The sequence below is a fragment of the Pelobates fuscus genome, chromosome 6 (assembly GCF_036172605.1).
Source record: "Pelobates fuscus isolate aPelFus1 chromosome 6, aPelFus1.pri, whole genome shotgun sequence".
In the NCBI taxonomy this organism is placed as follows: domain Eukaryota; kingdom Metazoa; phylum Chordata; class Amphibia; order Anura; family Pelobatidae; genus Pelobates; species Pelobates fuscus.
Genome location: NC_086322.1, coordinates 56397697 through 56419427, shown reverse-complemented (window position 1 = coordinate 56419427; position 21731 = coordinate 56397697). Strand labels below are relative to the sequence as shown.

The 21731-nt window shown below is 40.4% G+C and overlaps 1 protein-coding gene across 1 annotated transcript in view; it reads right to left on the bottom strand.

Moving 5' to 3' along the window:
• The window catches only part of ABLIM2 (actin binding LIM protein family member 2), a 127031-nt gene that overhangs the window by 80355 nt on the left and 24945 nt on the right, over window positions 1-21731 (bottom strand). The window contains exons 3-6 of the mRNA XM_063457740.1: window positions 17161-17344; window positions 11971-12086; window positions 10025-10151; window positions 6331-6424 (exon numbers count right to left, since the gene is read on the bottom strand). Coding sequence (XP_063313810.1) covers window positions 6331-6424; window positions 10025-10151; window positions 11971-12086; window positions 17161-17344 — 521 coding nt within the window. The remainder of the gene's footprint in view (window positions 1-6330; window positions 6425-10024; window positions 10152-11970; window positions 12087-17160; window positions 17345-21731) is intronic.

The following is a 21731-nucleotide window of genomic DNA, read 5'->3' as shown; positions in this document are numbered from 1 at the left end:
AGGAGCCCAGGAGCCCAGCAGCACCACTGGACCCCAGGGAATCCCTTCAGCACTCCAAAAAGGTAAGGAGGCTGGGGGATTAAATTAAAAAAAAAAAACATGTGTTAGTGTGAGTGTTAGTGTGTGTGTGTGTGTCTGCTAGTGAGCGTCAGTGTGTGTGTCTGCTAGTGAGCGTCAGTGTGTGTGTCTGCTAGTGAGCGTCAGTGTGTGTGTCTGCTAGTGAGCATCAGTGTGTGTGTCTGCTAGTGAGTGTCAGTGAGTGTGTCTGCTAGTGAGCGTCAGTGAGTGTGTCTGCTAGAGAGCGTCAGTGAGTGTGTCTGCTAGTGAGCGTCAGTGTGTGTGTCTGCTAGTGAGCGTCAGTGAGTGTGTCTGCTAGTGAGTGTCAGTGAGTGTGTCTGCTAGTGAGCGTCAGTGAGTGTGTCTGCTAGTGAGCGTCAGTGAGTGTGTCTGCTAGTGAGCGTCAGTGAGTGTGTCTGCTAGTGAGCGTCAGTGAGTGTGTCTGCTAGTGAGTGTCAGTGAGTGTGTCTGCTAGTGAGTGTCAGTGAGTGTGTCTGCTAGTGAGTGTCAGTGATTGTGTTACTGTGTGTCTCTTACTGAGTGTGTTTGTGTGTGTATTAGTGAGTCTGTTTGATGTCTGTTAGTGAGTGTGTGTTTGTCAGTGAGAGTGTATGTTTTGTAAGTGAGTGTGTATGTCTGTCTGTCGCTGAGTGTGTCTGTCAGTAAATGTGTGTCCGTTAGCTGGTGTGTATGCATCTGTTCGTGAGAGTGTGTGTGTGTCTTCAGCACTTACCTTTCTCCCTTGGCGCTGGGGATTCCTCCGCCTCTCAGCTCCGAATGCCCTTGCCGTGCACGCATTCAAACCGCCCATAGGAAAGCATTACTCAATGCTTTCCTATGGACGTTCAGTGTTTTAGAATAGCGGAAGCTCCTCTAGTGGCTGTCAGTGAGACATCCACTAGAGGCTGGATTAACCCTCGGTGAAACATAGCAGTTTCTCTGAAACTGCTATGTTTTCAGCTGCAGGGTTAAAACTAGAGGGACCTGACACCCAGACCACTTCATTGAGCTGATGTGATCTGGGTGTCTGTAGTGGTCCTTTAAGTGTGTGTGCATCTGCATGCACTGGCGTACATACCGCGGTCGCAGGGGTCACGGCCCTGCAACCCCTGCGACCAGGTGCCCGCCGCCATGTGTTGCGGCCCCGGCCCGCGCAAAGTAAGCGCGAGAGGGGGGGGGGGAGCACGGATCAATTTGCGAACTGGGGCCCCATGGGTCATGTGTACGCCACTGCACCTACCCTGGTGTCTGCCGCAGGCTGTGTGGAGGGGGCGAGAATATGAATGACATCATATCCCTGCTCCCTGTGTACCACACAGCGCGGCTGGCGGCCAGTGATGGGGCTGGGCTGCAGGACAGGACTCCAAGGAGCCAGACAGCATGCATCCAGGGGACAAGATTGAACTGATGTAAGTATGTAATTGTGTATGTCTCTGTATGTATGTATGTATGTATGTAGGCCTCTGTATGCCTGTATGGCTTTGTATGTATGTTTCTGTATGCCTGTATGTCTCTGTATGCCTGTATGTCTTTGTCTGTATGTTTCTGTATGCCTGTATGTCTCTGTATGTACAAATGTATGTGTCTGTATGCCTGTATGTCTCTGTATGTACAAATGTATGTATCTGTATGCCTGTATGTCTTTGTACGTATGTGTCTGTATGCCTGTATGTCTCTGTATACCTGTATATATGTATGTGTCTGTATGACGGTATGTCTCTGTATGCGTGTATGTCTTTGTATGCCTGTATGTCTCTGTATGTATGTATGTGTCTGTATGCCTGGATGTCTCTGTATGTATGTTTCTGTATGTCTATGTATGTATGTATGTATGTGTCTGTATGCCTGGATGTCTCTGTATGTATGTTTCTGTATGTCTATGTATGTATGTATGTGTCTGTATGACGGTATGCCTCTGTATGTATGTCTTTATATGCATGTATGTCTCTGTCTGTGTCTGTATGTCTCTGTATGATTATTTCTGTGTTTGTATGAACCTTATTTTAAACGAGGGTGGGGGGCACCAAAATGCCTCTTCGCCTGTGTAACTAAAAATCCTAGCACCGGTCCTGGTCAGCTCCCACTGTAAGTCTCGCGGTCTCTCGCGGCTCTCGCGAGACTTACAGTGGGAGCTGACAGAGGAGCTGACCGGACCAGAGGTGAGAGAAGGGAGCTGACAGGAGCTGCAGGAGAGGTAAGTAAGAGCTCTCTGCTAGCCCCCAGCAGGACCGCCGGGCTTGTAATGAGCCCGGCGGTCCTGGTCTGTATTATGGCAATGTAAGTTGCCATAATACAGACATTAACTCGAGTAAAAGTCGAGTTGGGGTTTTTCAGCACAAAAAATGTGCTGAAAAACTCGACTTATACTCGAGTATATACGGTATGTGTTTATTTCTCGCATGCTGATTATTAAAATGTATGTTTTATGTTTGTGACGTGTATATTTTAGAAGTTATAAATATTGTGTAAAAACTGTATTCCTCTACAGGTGATAATGAGATTACCCATTGTGTTCAGTAATCCTATCACAGGGAGAGGGGAGGATTTTGTGTGGGAGTGTCTGTGTATATTGTACGGATTGATTGGTTGTTCTGTAAAGCCCTGTGGGCTGTACTGTGGTTGTGGATTGGGAATAAAAGAGGCTGTATGTGCCAGGACAGGGAGATTCTGCTTAACCCTCAAAACGAAGTGTCGTCTCGTTCTTGGGGGGAATTGGATTGTATGCCGATTGCCAGGAGTGTAAACCTTTCGTATGGTTTTTCCTGTTCGGCTGCTTCCTGTGTTCGTGTGTTTCCTATTCGGGAGTTGGTGACTTCGTGCAGTTTGCAGTTCGGGAGATTGGTGATTGCAGTAGCTGCTTGTCTATCTGGAAGGGGATTATCGCCTAAACGGTTTTTAACCTCTGGTGAGCAAAACGGTCCGTTACACTCATATTATCTTTACAAAAAGTTCCACTCATCTTTCACCCACAACCTTTGATAAGAGTGCAGGCACACCTACTGTGTACGGGAATTCACACATACTTTCCATTTTGCTTTTTTTTTTTAAGTTTTTTTCAGTCAGTGCTCTTACTGATTGCAGGAGAACAACCAACATGGAAACAAAATATTCATGAACATTCTTTAAAATTTTATCAAGAGTGAAAATCCAATTACCTACTCGTTAGCTAATGGGAATATGATTCTGTGTTCTGATTATACTTTACAAATATAGAAAAAGAACACTTAATTTAAACCATAGTGTTTCAGTACCTGTTTTCTATTTTATTTAATGTGTTCTTATCGTAATGGCACTGCTGGACGTTTAGCAGCATTTAAAGGCACACTACAGGCACCCAGACCACAGATCATTGAATTGGTCTGGGTGCGGTGTCCCAGGTCCCTTAACCCTGGAAAGGTAATTATTGCAGTTTTATTTTATAAGCTGAAATAATTAGCTTTGTGGGGTAACTCCACCTCTAGTGGCTGTCTACCAGACAGCCACTAGAGGGACTACTAACTGATGGTGGACGTGCTTACACTATGCATGTGCACATACATCGTCACCCTAAACCCCATAGGAAGGCATTGTATAATGCTTTTTTTATGGGGCTGTTCTCAAGGCAAATGCAGCCATTGCAGCCCTTGCCAGCTGACATCAGAGGGGGAGGAGCGAAGGCGGAGACCCCAAGCCAGCACCAAGGGACATCGGGGCTCTGGACTCAGGTAAGTGACAGGAGAGGTGTTCAACCACTTCTGCACCACTTCTGCACCACAGCACTATAGTTTCCCTTTAAAAACTTGATGCCATTAACGTAATTAAAAAAAGCAGAGATACAACACATACACAGAGATGTATTTATTAAAGGGACACTACCGACTCCCATAGCACTTTAGTTTGATGAAGTTCATTATGTGTGAAGAGTGTGCCCTCTTTTTTCATTTTACAAAAAGTGCAAATTTTAATATAAATTGGCACTTTTATAGATTAACCTAGTTACACCCCCCTGGCTGTCAACAGACATTTGGTCCTGTTACTTCCTGGTTTGGTTGGTTCAGAGGAGCTAAACTCAAGAGGCAGCAATTGCTCAGAGCACCTGCCTTGCAAAGACTTCTCATTGAGCTGCATTGGGAAGTATGTAATCGGACTGGGCCTGGGCTTGGGAAGAAAAGGAGGGCTTGCAAACGCTACCGACAAGAGATCTGCAGCTTCTGCCAGCTGTTTTTTTTATATACTCCCAATGAAAATATGGCTAATTAAATGCATGCATGTTTTTATTTGGGGTATATCTACTAAACAGCTGTTTGCTTTGTGTGTGAGCATTAGAGTGCCCAACTATTTTATCAACAGGGCTCACGTTTAAAAACTTGATTTTGAATTCATTACAAATGGCTGTTTAGTGAATAAAGCCTAAAAATGTAATACCAACATTCCTTAGCTCCAGCAAAAAATCAAATTCATCGGGGGAAATGCAGAGATTTTGAGAAATTCTCTAATATGACATTATCCTTTACAATGTCTTATGCATATATCTCCAAATGACCAAAAAACAGTTTAACATAATGCTGTTCTTCTGATGCAATTTGTAAAACATCTTTGATGCAGAAATAAATTCCTCTTGCCGCACAGTTTGTTTTTCACTCTAGATTGTGAATTGATTGCGGAGGTGGTGTGACTGTAGCTGCAGTTAATGTACTCCAAAGAAGCCTATTCTGAACAGTGTACAGCAACGTTTCGACCCTCTATCGAGCTTTTGAAAACTTTGTCAGGACTGCCAAAAAGTTGCAGTACACTGTTCCTAAATAATGACCGCCTACTTTAGGTGAATATTTGGTGTGCCTGAGCTTCTTTGATGTGCCAGCATGGATTTTGGGTTGCCCTCCATTTCTGGAGCACCCAATTGGAACTACTCCATCACCTCAATGCGTGCACTACTCAGATTCTGTACAAGGTAGCTGCGGTAAAACCAGCTGAATAGATGGAACGTCTGATAAGTATTACATCTCGATGCGTGATTAGGGCTCCACTGAGCCGAAACGTCGCACTTTCTATGGGGTGGTTCACCTATCAATAAATATATCATCCTTATTATTGGAGTGTTACCTGCGTTTATTACTTTTGAAGTATTACAACTCGTCTTTTGTCAATTGGTATCCATGTAAAATAGCTCCATACAAATTGTATACACACTGATTGTCATTAGAGTTCTATTGTTAATGCACTATGGTCATAACACAGTGCCCTCTTTACAGCTCATACTGCAGGGGTCCATAACTAAAGCAAGGGTGCGATCAAGCCCCAGTGTCCACATATATAATTAGAGATTATTTATGGGTTTTTTTTTTAATGTAATGCATAAGGTACCCCGTCCCAGTATCCATATTAAGGATAAAGAAACACCCTAAGAAACAGAAACACTACAACCCATTGTAGTGTTTATGGTGCTATGACGCTGTCGGGATTGTCTATTGGTTGCGTGGTTATCAAGCGGTTTAAATTAAGCGGAAAAATTAAGGTCCCTCAGGCCAAATGGCCAGGCCCTCATTTGCCTTCTTACTAATGCAGAATCAATGTCAATAACTGACAAATGTGGACAGTGAGTATTTAGACAAAAATAGATCAAAATAGATCATCTTGAATTCACCTGACAATTATGTGAGATGAATTGTATTTATTCATATTTGGTTACTTTTATTCAAAGACTGATGAATGATGTTGGAAGTTGCAGTCCAAAGATCTCAATGATCTATAATATAAAATAAGTGCAATCCACCAGAGCTAGAGGGTACACAATCACCCAATATAATGTGGATCATAGCTCCATCATTCTCAGTCAGGTGAATCCTGCCTGTGCTTCGAATTGTACCCCACATCGTTTAGGATGTGCAAAAAAAGTTAAGGGATTTTTTAATGATGTGCACTAAAAGTCCCATCATTCTTGGCCAGGCAAGTTGAGGTGACCTGAAAGTAACTCACAAAATTTAGGCAAAAGAAACAGACTGAAATTATTTTTATAACTTGGCAATCTATGCTTTAATTCTGGAAGTACATTAAAACCTCACTGCAAATAAATGTTTAATTAACATTAAGAGTGTAAAAATGGCACGTTAAGACAAAAAATATTACGAAAACTTTATTTCAGCATTTTTCTCCCAAGGATGGTTTAATAGATAACCTTATAATAATTTTTTTTTTTAAATAGATGTAAACAATTATTGATACGTTTCCATTTTTAATTTACTCAAATACTTTTAATCGTACAATAAAGAGAAATAAAATATGTTCGATGTTTACCTCCAGCACTCTGCCTGTGATGAACTGTTCACAGTGGTCGCATTTAATGCCATACTTAGCATGGTAATCCATTTCACAATAAGGGATCCCATCTCTGAAACAAAAATGACATATTTTTTATTTAATATGTTTCTAATAGCATTAGTTAACCAAATAGTGTAGATACATTTATGAGGTTCAGTGATATTTATTAACAGACCTTATCAGAAAAGCTGTCAAAAAGAGCTTGACAAATTGTATATTGTAAGCTCAATGAAGGGCAATTCACTCAAAGTCTGGAAGTGATTTTAGATGTTTTTTATGGTTTTTGTTTTTTGTGTGGTTAGGGGTGGCATTATGTATGAAATATATATAATTGAATTGTCTGGCGTTGCCTGATGTCCTGACCTGGTTACAAAGAGATCAGAGTACACAAATATAGTACAGTAAATATATTTTTAAACTTGTTTTGGCATACATTGTTTGACCCTCATTAATCTGGAATTTCTGCAACCCATGGTCCTCCCTCAGAGAAACGGCCTAGAACCTGGGAGAGGAGGAACGTGTATATGTTATCTTCTAATAACCTAAAGAACACTGCAATCCATTTTGAGACTCAAATAAAATTTGTAGTGGGTTTCCATTTTCCTAACCAAAAGCTCTCTTGGGACAATAAGACTGGTACATCGCTAGTACGGTGAGGTCTAGGGTTTTCTGTTAATCACATTGTGCTAGCCAAATTGCAAATATAAAGGTAAAAAGTTATTTCCATCTGTTACACTATGGAAAGGCTAATTTTTATAAACTCTTGGCATTATGTTTTATAAATGAAATTAATATGATATCAACATGTGTGAGAATGGGAGTATGCATTCCATCCATATGGTAGGAATTGGGGACTAGTTGACCGAGGGTGTTATCTTGTCCATTGTTGAGTTACAAGGTTTGTCGTGTTTTCAGTAATTGTTAGACATGTCTAGTAGCAGAGGACATGACATGTTTAGCCTTGCTTTTACGGATGTATGGAGTGTCCTAAATAAAACCTACACCGTATGTCTTCGCTATAGACTCCTATAGAAAGGACATGTATCAGCAAAGATGACAAAACATATTTTTTTGCAATCGAGCAAAATTTAGCCCCAGAAAAGAACTAACAAATGTATTAAAAATTTAATGTGATTATTAAGAGAAATTGTGCAGCTGCTTTTACACTTACTTGGAATTTTTTTTAGCCTAAGGGAAGTTACTAAGTTTGGAACAATTCTTAATTCTCTAATGTCCTGACTCCTAAATCAAGATCGAACCAAATGAAAATATTTATAGAGGTATTGATTATAGAAGTATTGGTTATAGAAGTATTGGTTATTGAAACATTGGTTATAAAGTTATTGTTTATTTAAGTTTTGGTTACAAAGTTATTGGTTCTAGAACTATTGGTGATATATCTATTGGTTATAAAGGCACTGGTATAAAATCATTGGTTATAGAGATATTGGTTATAGATTGATTGATTATACATGTATTTGTTATAAAAGCATTGATTACAGAGATATTAGTTGTAAAAGTATTGGTATAGAAGCACTGGTTATAGAGATACTGATTTTGCAGGTACTGGTTACAGAAGTATTAGTTGTATAAGTATTGGTTAAGAGGTATTAGTTACAGAGGTACTGGTTATAGAGGTATTAGTTATAGAAGTATTGGCTATACATGTACTGATGATAAAGGTATTAGTTATAGAAGTATTAGTCACAGAGGTATTGTAGAAGTATTGATTTTAAAGGCATTGAGTATAGAAGTAATGGTTATAGAATTATTTGCAATAGAGGAACTGGTTATTAAGGTATTGATTACAAAAGTATTATTTATAGAGGTATTGGTTATTAAAGGTATTTGTAACAGAAGTATTAGTTATAGAAGTATTGGTTATATAAGTATTAGTTATAGAAGTATTGGTTATATAAGTATTAGTTATAGAAGTATTGGTTATATAAGTATTAGTTATAGAAGTATTAGTTATAGAAGTATTGGTTATATAAGTATTCGTTATATAAGTATTGGTTATATAAGTATTAGTTATAGATGTATTGCTTATAGAGACATTGGCCATAGAGGTATTAGTTATAGCAGTATTAGTTACAGAGACATTGGTTATAGAGGTATTAGTTATATAAGTATTAGTTATAGAAGTATTAGTTATAGAAGCATTGGATAGTGAGATATTGGCAATGTGATGCACTACTATACCTTCCAACACTAAGAGGGAAGAAATTTAGACAGGGTGTGCAAAGGGGAGTACAGTTGACACCACTTGCATTACTGATGACACCTACAATGCACGTTCTCATCTCAAAAGGGCCTCATAAAGCAGTGGCGTACCAGTCCGGTGTGAATTATTGGTTATAGATTGATTGATTATACATGTATTTGTTATAAAAGCATTGATTACAGAGATATTAGTTGTAAAAGTATTGGTATAGAAGCACTGGTTATAGAGATACTGATTTTGCAGGTACTGGTTACAGAAGTATTAGTTGTATAAGTATTGGTTAAGAGGTATTAGTTACAGAGGTACTGGTTATAGAGGTATTAGTTATAGAAGTATTGGCTATACATGTACTGATGATAAAGGTATTAGTTATAGAAGTATTAGTCACAGAGGTATTGTAGAAGTATTGATTTTAAAGGCATTGAATATAGAAGTAATGGTTATAGAATTATTTGCAATAGAGGAACTGGTTATTAAGGTATTGATTACAAAAGTATTATTTATAGAGGTATTGGTTATTAAAGGTATTTGTAACAGAAGTATTAGTTATAGAAGTATTGGTTATATAAGTATTAGTTATAGAAGTATTGGTTATATAAGTATTAGTTATAGAAGTATTGGTTATATAAGTATTAGTTATATAAGTATTGGTTATATAAGTATTCGTTATATAAGTATTGGTTATATAAGTATTAGTTATAGAAGTATTGGTTATATAAGTATTAGTTATAGAAGTATTGGTTATATAAGTATTAGTTATAGAAGTATTAGTTATAGAAGTATTGGTTATATAAGTATTCGTTATATAAGTATTGGTTATATAAGTATTAGTTATAGATGTATTGCTTATAGAGACATTGGCCATAGAGGTATTAGTTATAGCAGTATTAGTTACAGAGACATTGGTTATAGAGGTATTAGTTATATAAGTATTAGTTATATAAGTATTAGTTATAGAAGCATTGGATAGTGAGATATTGGCAATGTGATGCACTACTATACCTTCCAACACTAAGAGGGAAGAAATTTAGACAGGGTGTGCAAAGGGGAGTACAGTTGACACCACTTGCATTACTGATGACACCTACAATGCACGTTCTCATCTCAAAAGGGCCTCATAAAGCAGTGGCGTACCAGTCCGGTGTGAATTCATGACATGCTAACTGACAGCTTCCTGTCCTGCCCCACTCAGGACAGACTGTGCAGAAAGCGCTGCTCAAGTGCTCTCTGAATGGCCCTAGTGCCCTCAGCACAGAGAAAGCAGGTCTAATATTGCATGTGTACTGTGCTGACAGTTTCTGTGCAGACTGTTTACTTTGGACACAGGACTACAGGGAACCCAGCTGGGACAGGACCCCATAATCGGGACAGTTTTGTCAGACTCGGAAGAGTTGGGAGGTATGCCTTTCATGTGAGGGATTATTTATTGACAAATAATTCACTTACTTGCTGATGTACTCTGCCTTTAAAAGTATGCCACATGTTTTGCATTTGAAGCATCCCAAATGCCAATGTTTTTCAAGAGCTACCAATGACTGCCCATTCTTAATTTCCAAGCCACATCCGCCACAGTCTGTAAAATAGATAAAACAAACAAAAAAATAACAAAAAAAAACATGACTCTGCTTCCGGTTGTGCATACAGCAGTCCTAAAAAAACATTATTTTTCTTTACAGAACCACGTTTTCTAACATAAGTTAGGACTGGGAAGAACAGCAGGGGTTCTGCAACTTGTATTGGACTATGACCTCCACCACTTACAGAAAAATATTCTAGAGTGTATGGTATTAGCAGTAGAAAGAGGGAAGTGCTCATGCCATTGTACAGAACACTGGTGAGACCTCACTTGGAGTATTGTACGCAGTACTGGAGACCGTGTCTTCAGAAGGATATTGATACCTTAGAGAGAGCTCAGAGAAGGGCTACTAAACTGGTTCATGGATTGCAGGATAAAACTTACCAGGAAAGGTTAAAGGATCTTAACATGTATAGCTTGGAGGAAAGACGAGACAGGGGGGATATGATAGTAACATTTAAATACATAAAGGGAATCAACACAGTAAAGGAGGAGACTATATTTAAAAGAAGAAAAACTACCACACCAAGAGGACATAGTCTTAAATTAGAGGGACAAAGGTTTAAAAATAATATCAGGAAGTATTACTTTACTGAGAGGGTAGTGGATGCATGGAATAGCCTTCCAGCTGAAGTGGTAGAGGTTAACACAGTAAAGGAGTTTAAGCATGTGTGGGATAGGCATAAGGCTATCCTAACTATAAGATAAGGCCAGGGACTAATGAAAGTATTTAGAAAAGTTTGGGCAGACTAGATGGGCCGAATGGTTCTTATCTGCCGTCACATTCTATGTTTCTATGTTTCTATGATTGGCATTTGTATCTGCAAGGTGACAAAGAGGAATCCTGACATCTGTGCTAAACAAGGATTTATTTAACAGATATGACAGGAACTGGATATGTCAGTCAGCCTCTGAGTGCTGCTCGGGGTAGAATAACAGGCCACGTTTAATCAAAGAATTATTCACAGAGAAAACAGGAGGGTCTTGTTTGGCTTTCATATTATGCTTGAATTAAAACAGTAATAGATATTAATTGGGTTCTTTTGTGACATAGGAAATTTAATTTTCTTGGGATATGCTTCTTCGCAACTCTCAATAATCTTACCGTTTATTCTCTCAAAATATCCTACTGAAGATTCAACTCTCATTAATGTAAACCTAAGCCAGCAATGTATCATGAATATTGCCACATACAACACCTGGAGAACCACGCAAGGTCAGACCTTCCCCACATAACATGGATCAATCAGTTACAAGGAGATGTAATACTTTGTAGTGAGTTGAAGAAGAATCCTGCTGACTTATCCCACTTCCTATGCTACTTGGAGAAACTTTGCATTAGGTGCATGGCAGTGTAGCTGTTAAAACAAGGGTAGGGGAGCCACAAAGTTATCTACCGATACAAGCACACTAGCCTTATAATACAACATGGGCAGTGAAGAGGTATAGCTTACTAAGGTAAAAATTCACACATGTATCTCACCTCAGTACATCTCCCAAATATGGAATGAAGTTTAATCTTTGAGAGATTTTCAAGAAAATGGGAATTACTGGAAAATTTTCCAGCTCAGCTAGTTTTCTATAGTGACTATTTTGAACTAAATTTACTGGTGGATTCTTGACAATTTCTCCATTATTTATTAACCTTGTTTATGATGAACACAAATAATTGTGTAACAATTCGCTTTCACTGGCTAGAAGTGTTTCCGTTGCTATTAATGGCATTTTATTTTGTTGCATAAAGTCTTATAATTTCCATATTTCAGTTTAAAAAGAAATATATTCTTATATATATTAAAAAAAACAAAAAACTTACTTCTCAGAGCCTGAATACAGAAGTTACTGTTTCCAACAGTCGGAGACACGGTACATTTTTGGCATATGCATTCCTTGCCGTTAAAAGTAACTCGGTCGCCCGGTGGAAAAGGGTTTCTAAAAAAGATTAAATATATATTTTAATGCAGATATTCAAATTCTATTGCAACCTTCACCCATATACACATACAGACAACACAAACCCAAATAGGCATAAACATACATCCCACAGAGTTAACAATACTTTACTTTAAATTGAGAACAACTAGGCTTAATCTTATTCTAAGTCATGTTCTTGGACAGACAGATGTGCTAGTAGATGTAGTAAAAGTGGCCAGTTACAACTCCAAGCACCATAACTACTACAGCTTGGGTAAGCCCTGCACTGAATGACTTTAAGCTCTCCAGCGTCCGTAGTGCAGGTGGGGAGCGATGCCCAGCTGACCCCCGGGTAATATGACAAACTGTTTAAAATGGTTTAACTACTTACAATGGGATGGTGACAGGGCCAGGCACCATAACTATCACATAGTTCCTTAGTGGTTATGGTGCTTTCAGTGTTTATTTAAATACCAAAATTATCAAAAAGAAAGCACCGCCATGTCTAAGTATCTGTAATCACTGGTGATACATTGTAACATTCCTTCATAATAAAACATAATCCAATTCACACACTGTATAATTGACTAAATAAAAAATAACAGGGAGAAAAATGTATTAAAGTTATGCACTGCTCATGGCAATAATGAGACAGCTTTAATGTATTTGTAATGCAGCTTCTCTCATAATGAAATACTCTGGTATTATTACTTGTTAGAAAGCAAATCAGTGATATCTGTTAATTTACTAAAATAAAATAAAAAAATCACACCCCAAAACTTGGCCAAATGTTAACAAATTCACCGTAACTCCTGCAACTAACAGCATTCATTTGGAGTTTTGGAGTTAGTCTATCAACTCGAACCATACAGAGCATTTAGTAACGATGTATGATGCCATTTTTTTTTAAAGGAATATATTACGGTATCATGTGAATAATTATCATCCTTTGTCATTTCTATAAACCATTAACCCCTTAAGGACTGAGCCAAATGTACACGTTGTGAACAAAACAAAACGTAAACCAAACCTGGCATTTGCGCTAAATGTCTGTCCAACCATAATTCACCTCTTTCATATTAAATGCATCCCCCCTTATTATATATCATTTTATTCAGGGGAAACAGGGCTTTAATTTAATATCAAATATTTAGCTATGAAACAAGATGGGAGAAAATAAGAAATGTTTTTTTTTTAGTTCTACATCACATTTTAACTGTCAATGTCATAATACTGTTTTCTTTTACTACAATAAAATACACATATTTGTATTCAGCAAAGTCTCACGTGTACAGGTTTTATGATGTTTTGGGAAGTTACAGGGTCAAATATAGCACGTTACATTTGAAATTGAAATTCGCCAGATTGGTTACGTTGCCTTTGGGACTGTATAGTAGCCCAGGAATAAAATTTACACCCATAATGGCATACCATTTGCAATAGTAGACACCCCAAGGTATTGCAAACGGGGTATGTCCAGTCCTTTTTAGTAGCCATTTGGTCACAAACACTGGCCAAAGTTAGCGTTAGTATTTGTTTGTGTGTGAAAAATGCAAAAAACGCCAATTTTGGCCAGTGTTTGTGACTAAGTGGCTACTAAAAAAGACTGGACATACCCCGTTTGCAATACCTTGGGGTGTCTACTATTGCAAATGGTATGCCATCATAGGGGTAATTTTTACTCTCGGGCTACCATAGGGTCTCAAAGGCAACGTAACCAGTCTTGGAAAGTTATAGGGTTAAATATAGTGCTAGCAAATTAAATTCCCTTTACTTTCGGCATGGGTTGTCAGGCAGGTCCCACTAATTGTAATTAATTAAGATACATAATTATGTAAAAATATTACATAAATATATGTGTAGAATTAATATATGTATATGTATACGTATGTGTGTATATATATATATATATATATAATTTTTTTTTAATATTTTTATTTATATATAGGTATATATATAGTGATATATACGTATATATCTATGTATATAGATATATATATTATTTCGTTCTACATGTATTTTTTTTTAAATTCTTTATTTTTTTCGTGCATATTGAAGGTAACATCCAACATGTTTCTCCGCTTTGCCCCAACAGCTGCAGCGGGATTTGAACAACATATAGCATTTGTATGGTTAAAGTCAGTCATTACGATAATTGTTTTGCACTTTTTAATTGTTTGATTGTGTATGTTGTGGTGTAGCTGGGATGGGTTATAGGAGTGGTTGCGAGTGTGTATTCTGAGATTGTGCAGTGATTTGTCTGGATTGGTAGTGTGGATGTGTCGGGTCGGGCTGTTCGTTTTGGAGCTATCGTATCATGGCATGTCGTGTATTTAATGAAGGTGGGTGAACTGGCCCGCCATAGGTAATACCCCTTACCAAGGGGGTAGCGGGGGGGGGGAGAAGCTGGCCCGTGTGGAGACGGTCTCTTGCCATGTAGTGCCCTGTTTCCAGGTGTTGTGGGTCAAGGGGTGGTAGGTTCCCTTTGAGGGGGCTGTCGTGTGTGTAGTGCTGTAACACCTATGTAACATCTACGTAATATCTACAAACTACTTATAACAGACTCTGGCATAACACATTGCGAGCAGGTGTAGTCTCTTAAGGGTTCAAGTCCCTGGGTGAGTGGCCGGGTTATCACCTGGAATAAACTGGGCAACTTGGGAGGGATTCCAGCTCTGTGAGTTTGTCCGTCTGTCAGTGGTTATCGTCTGGGGTGGTATGCCCAGTGCCGTGAGGAGGGTCGGGGCGTCTGCCAGCGACGAAAGCTTGTGTAACGTTCCTTCATGGTCCACCACTAGTAGTCTTGGGGACATCCAGCGATATTTAATACCGGCTGATCTTAGCTGGCTTGTGAGTGGTTGTAGAGATCACCGCCACTGCAGGGTGGACCTCGTGAGGTCCTGATAGAAGGTGAGGCTAGCGCCTTCAAAGATGAGCGGCGTCTTACCCCGCACCGCCGACCAGATGGAGATTTTGTCGTGGGAGTGTGAGCATCTCACTATGGCGTCCTGTACGGCTGTTGCTGGGGCCTTGCTGGACTTCGGCAGGCGGTAGGTCCAGTCCAGGGAGACTTTTTTGGCATGTGCAGCTGGCAGGATGGTAGCCACCAATCGCCTCACATAGTGTGGGAGTTCCTCTGGGGTTACCGTGTCTGGGATGCCCCTTATCTTAAGATGGTTTTTCCTTGATCTGTCGTCTAGCGTGGCTTGGTGTATTAAGAGTGATTGTTGCGTGGTTTGTAGTTGTTGGATGGCTTCCTGTACTGTGGTCATACCTTGTTTGAGGTCTGCAATGTCTCCCTCTGCTGTTCTCACTTTGTCATTGACCCTCTGCAGGTCTGCCTTTATAACTGCCACATTAGCCGCCAGCAGGGTTTTAATTTCTCCCACCAAGTTTTGAAAATCCCTCTGGGTGACTGGGGCTGATCCCTCTTCTGTAGCCTGTGTGGTGTGCCCTGCATGTGGCTGGGCAGGCTGTGTGTTGGTCTCACTCAGTGGAGGATTCTCCTGTGCATCCACGGCCCTGTTGCTCCCAGATGGCATTTTTGGTAGAGGCTGCCTCTGGAGCATATCTCCAATATTCTGCGCCCCTGATGGTGTGTGTGGGGGCGATTTTTGGGACCTGCGTCCCATCTCGGCGGCTGTTGCGACCTGAGGTGTCGGCCTGTCTCCTATCGCACCCGGCGGTGAGTATGCGCCGAACAGTGCTGCCAGGTCCAGGCTTTGGGTGGTGTAGTAGGCCCCGGTTTTCCGTTTCTTCCGTGGCGCCTTGGCCGCTTGGAAGAACGGCATGTGGCGTGTCGGGGTTGCGCCCTCGGTGCTTGTGGGTGTTCCGCCTGCTTGAGTGGGTTTTTTGGGGGTATTTTGGGGTATTTGCCGAGTATTTTGTCGGAGCTGATGTTATTTGCGTCCGCTCCGGTTCAGGCGCAGGCTCCGCCCCCCCTCTACATGTATTTTGATATAAATATATATATATTAATATCACAATACAGTTAGAACGAAATAACACACATCTATATATTTTTTAATTATTTTTGTAATTTTATTTTTTAACGCATTTATATTTTTTTATATTATATATAAATAAATATATATATATATATATAACAATAATTATATATATATATATATATATATATAATCAGTATCAGTCTACGTGTAATTTGATATTAATATATATATAAAATTATATATATTAATAGTAAACTACACCTAGACAGTGTATGTGTGTGTATGTATATGTGTGTATATATATACTTAGATCATATATATATAATATATATATATATGATCTAAGTTATTATTATTTTTTTTTACACTTATTTTAATTAATTTTATTTGATTTCCAGCCAGCAGGGGGACTAACTGTCATTACAGTTAGTCCCCCTGCTGGCAATGCCTCAGCCAGCTAACCCGGCCATGTGATTGTGAGGTCCTCGCAAGGACCTCACTCTCACATGGCCGGGGGGTGCCAAAGAGGACGGATGTGCCGCGGGGGGCTCCCTGGGAGTCCTCCCAACCGCGATCGCCGGCGTGGGATCGCCGGCGTGGGATCGCCGGCGACCGGGTAAGTTAAAAAAAAACAGAGGGCGTACTATTACGCCCGGCGGCGTTTAGAGCCACTTAAAATAGGGCATAATAGTATGCCCTCCGGTCTTAAAAGGTTAAAAGTCTTCTTTCTTCAGCCCCAAATAAAAATCCATTATAATTTAATACATTAAAAATAAAGAGCTAATTTTTAAAAAATGCCGAAAAACTAGAAAACCCCAGGACAAAAATAATTAAAGTGAGCCCAACGAGGGTTTTGTAAAGACCTTCCCACCATTTGAATATGGGTCACAACGCGCTAACAGTCATGTCCTGCATCTTTTGCAAGCTCTTCTGCGATATATATATTGAATTCTTAGTTGGCCCTAAGCCCTTTTATCAATTAATAGAAAAAGCAACTACACTATAACTTACCTCCAGGCAGCAACCACTTAACATTGTCACTAACTACATACCTAAGTCTAATCACACAGTCATCTACAGCGAGCAGTCACTTGTCACAGTTTCCTAACTACACAGAGAGCAGCTGTTGCAATGTCACTTACCGACAAACAGCACAAACAAAACATCTGGGATGGTAGGTTTTTCCTAAAGCAGAAACAACTTCTCCCTCGATGAATTCATCGCAGCTGAAGCACCTCGTTCCATATAGTCTTTGATAGTCCAAAGTACAAATGTAATCGCCTTGTCTCACAAAAAATCCTCCCTGGGCCAAGTCGCACCCGCATACTGGAAAAATGAGATTGCATGTTACAAACCATACTCCAAAGAACACATGCTATGTTTATTCAATATCTTGAACACAAGCCCTTTTAGTTATCGAAACTTTGTGTCTCTTGGAGACATCTTTCACATGAGTTCTTTCAAGGATGTCTTTCAACAAAATTTATATTTCAGGTTATATTGATTAAAACGCAGCAAATAGAAACTACTATTTTTGTAAACAGGACCATGAAGTCCTTCACTAGGCACTATCGATCTAAACTCGAGTGCACCTAAATTTGTAAATAACAGGATTGGGATAAGTTCCTTCAACTGGTGGTCAGGCTTTAGGGAAAAAAAGTAAAATCAACATAGCCTACGTCAGTAAAATGTTAAATGAAGATGTTATTGGTTTTAGGCACATTTAATGGCTGACTTGCATCTTCAAATTATGAATGATGTCTAAAACATAAAAATCTCTTCTACAAAAGCAGATAAAACTGAGCAGTGGCTGGTTAATCTGTTTCTGGTATCCGACAGATGCCTCTTTGAATGAATTAAGTCATAAATCAATATCATTCATAATCAACCGTATCATACAGTGCTGGTTACAACTTTTTGGTACACGTTTTAATCATTCGAAAATCTTTTTTTGTATAAACTTCCAAACTTCTGTGAAAGATATCAAACTTTTTTTTATTAATATTAAACTTTTTAATGAATTTAATTAATCTAATATGAAAGTTCCCTTCTCCCTTCTCTTTTAGAGGTCCCCCCTTCCTAATGTCTCTCTCCACTCCCTCTTTTGTAGTGTTCTTTCCCCCCTTCTCCCCAGTCCCAAAGTTACCCCCCTCCCGTGTCCATAGTGTTCTTTTCCCCCTCCCCTGTCCCATAGTGTTCTTTCCTCCACCCCGTCCCATAGTGTTCTCCCCCCTCCCCTGTCTCATAGTGTTCTCCCCCCTCCCATGTCCCATAGTGTTCTCTCCCCTACCCTGTCTCATAGTGTTCTCCCCCCCTCCCATGTCCCATAGTGTTCTCCCCCTCTCCCCTCTCCCATAGTGTTCTCCCCTCTCCCCTCTTCCATAGTGTTCTCCTCCCCCCCATCCCAAGTGCAGTATTCTTGACGTTTCATGTTATCATTACTATCTTTCATTGTGATATATAATCATCTGAATTGATAATGCAAATAGGGCTGTTAAACTATGCACTTTTTTTTTTTTTTCGGCACATTTGACCCGTTTTTGGCTGAAACGGGATAGGTCCATTTTCGGCCCAAAATTTAGGCGGCCGAAATTTCAGTGCATCTCTATTATTTATTAAAATGAAAATTCACATTTAAAAGAACACTTTATTGTTAGCAGGGCTTAACAGGGGTTGATGGAGCTGCAGCTCCAGGCCTATGCCTATAGAATAAGCCCATCAATTTATTTTTAATTTTTGTAAAATTTTTTGTATTTTTTACACTACTCTTCACATGCTCTTGCTTAAGTATGGGAACTTAAGAGGGATGTAGGGGAACAAAACTAGTGTGGACTGGCTGACAATGAAATTAGTTAAGTTAAAGCTGACTTTGCGCACTATACAAATGCTTTTGCTGCTTCAGTCTCTCTAACACTATGACATGTTCCCTTTCTTCTACACTCACTACAAATACTTTTTCTCTGTCCCAGACTGTATAACAGGAGCTTCTGCCTGCTAGTAAGAAGGTTAGGAGAGGAGTGGACCAGCGAGTGCTAAGGAACAGTCCTTAGAAAGCGTAGAGCTAGTGCATCATTAGACACAAGCTCAGGGTGCTGTCTGCAAATGTGCCCTTTTTGGTTGGTCATCCTGCATGATTGGCAGGCAACCTGACATGCATTTACGACAGACTGACCATCTACTTATTTGTGCAGACACTCCCCCTTTTGGGCATGTTTGTCCCTTTGGGCGGTTCTGGTTACGTGATTCGCGTCAGCTTTACCAGACACTCCTGTTAGGGGGCATGGGTTTACTTGAAAGATGAAAGCAAGAGATTAGCATAGGGTATATGTTTCTGATAGCAATATCCTGTGAGTTTCCCTACAGCATCAATTGCACCAGATTCATGACGCTTGGGAGATATAACTGTTTTAGTGCTTTCTGTCGATAAGATTCTATAATTAGGCCCAGGGCCGTCTTTAACGCGGGGCAAACGGGGCAGTTGCCCCAGGCCCAGTTACTCCTGGGGGGCCCAGAGCAGCTGCTCCGTGGGCCCCGTGATTTGTGCAGCCCCTATGGACCAGTCGGTGCGGCTGCACAGAGCCGCACGGGCCCGCACACTGAGGAGGCTCCCCGGGTGGCCCATGCACTAAGGGCCACCCGGGGAGCATGTGTCAGCAGGGGCCCGGTCGGGCGCTGTGGCGCTTAAACAGTTCGACCGGGCCCCTTCCTGTTCTGCAGCCGGCTGGGAGGAAGTGACGTTACTTTCTCCCACCGGAGATAATAGCCGCGCGGGAGGAGAAAGGCAGGGAGGAGGGGAGTTCCAGAGGAGGACTCCCATCTGCCTCAGCCTGCCACTGGACCAGGGAAACCACCCTCCAGGAAAAGGTAAGAACCTGGAGGGTGGCTAAATGTATGTCAGTAGGTCTGTGTGTGTGTGTGTGTGTGTGTGTGTGTGTATGTCAGTATGTCTGTGTGTGTATGTCAGTATGTCTGTGTGTGTGTGTCAGTATGTCTGTGTGTGTGTGTATGTCAGTATGTCTGTGTGTGACAGTATGTCTGTGTGTGTGTGTGTGTGTGTGTGTATGTCAGTATGTCTGTGTGTGTCAGTATGTCTGTGTGTGTCAGTATGTATGTGTGTGTGTCAGTATGTGTGTGTGTGTGTGTGTGTCAGTATGTCTGTGTGTGTGTCAGTATGTCTGTGTGTGTGTCAGTATGTGTGTGTGTGTGTGTCAGTATGTATGTGTGTGTGTCAGTATGTCTGTGTATATGTCAGTATGTCTGTGTGTGTCAGTATGTCTGTGTGTGTCAGTATGTCTGTGTGTGTGTCAGTCTGTCTATGTGTCAGTATGTCTGTCTGTGTGTCAGTATGTCTGTTTGTATGTCAGTATGTCTGTCTGTGTGTGTGTCAGTCTGTCTTTGTGTCAGTATGTCTGTGTGTGTGTATGTTAGTATGTTTGTGTGTGACAGTATGTCTGTGTGTGTGTGTGTGTGTGTATGTCAGTATGTCTGTGTGTGTGTCAGTATGTGTGTGTGTCAGTATGTCAGTATGTCTGTGTGTGTGTCAGTATGTGTGTGTGTGTCAGTATGTCTGTGTGTGTGTCAGTATGTCTGTGTGTATGTCAGTATGTCTGTGTGTGTCAGTATGTATGTGTGTGTGTCAGTATGTGTGTGTGTGTGTGTGTGTGTCAGTATGTCTGTGTGTGTGTCAGTATGTGTGTGTGTGTGTCAGTATGTGTGTGTGTGTCAGTATGTCTGTGTGTGTGTCAGTATGTCTGTGTGTATGTCAGTATGTCTGTGTATATGTCAGTATGTCTGTGTGTGTCAGTATGTCTGTGTGTGTGTCAGTCTCTCTATGTGTCAGTATGTCTGTCTGTGTGTCAGTATGTATGTCTGTGTGTGTGTCAGTATGTCTGTGTGTGTCAGTATGTCTGTGTGTGCCAGTATGTCTGTGTGTGTGTCAGTCTGTCTATGTGTCAATATGTATGTCTGTGTGTCAGTATGTCTGTCTGTATGTCAGTATGTCTGTCTGTGTGTCAGTATGTCTGTGTGTGTGTCAGTATGTGTGTGTGTGTCAGTATGTCTGTGTGTGTGTCAGTATGTCTGTGTGTATGTCAGTATGTCTGTGTATATGTCAGTATGTCTGTGTGTGTCAGTATGTCTGTGTGTGTGTCAGTCTCTCTATGTGTCAGTATGTCTGTATGTCAGTATGTCTGTCTGTGTGTGTGTCAGTCTGTCTGTGTGTCAGTATGTCTGTGTGTGTCAGTATGTCTGTGTGTGTCAGTATGTCTGTGTGTGTGTCAGTCTGTCTATGTGTCAATATGTCTGTCTGTGTGTCAGTATGTCTGTCTGTATGTCAGTATGTCTGTGTGTGTGTCAGTCTGTCTGTGTGTCAGTATGTCTGTCTGTGTGTCAGTATGTCTGTGTGTGTCAGTATGTCTGTGTGTGTCAGTTTGTCTGTGTGTGTCAGTATGTCTGTGTGTATGTCAGTATGTCTGTGTGTGTCAGTATGTCTGTCAGTGTATGTGTCTGTGTGTGTATGTGTTTGTTAGTAGGCCTGTGTGTGTCAGTATGTCTATGTGTTTGTGTATGTCTGTGTGTGTCAGTATGTCTGCCAGGATATATTTGTGTGTCAGTGTCTGTGTGTCAGTATGTATCTGTGAATGTTTTAATATCTGTCTGTGTGTATGTGCCAGTACATCTGTCTGTGTGTATGTCAGTATGCCTGTGTGTGTCA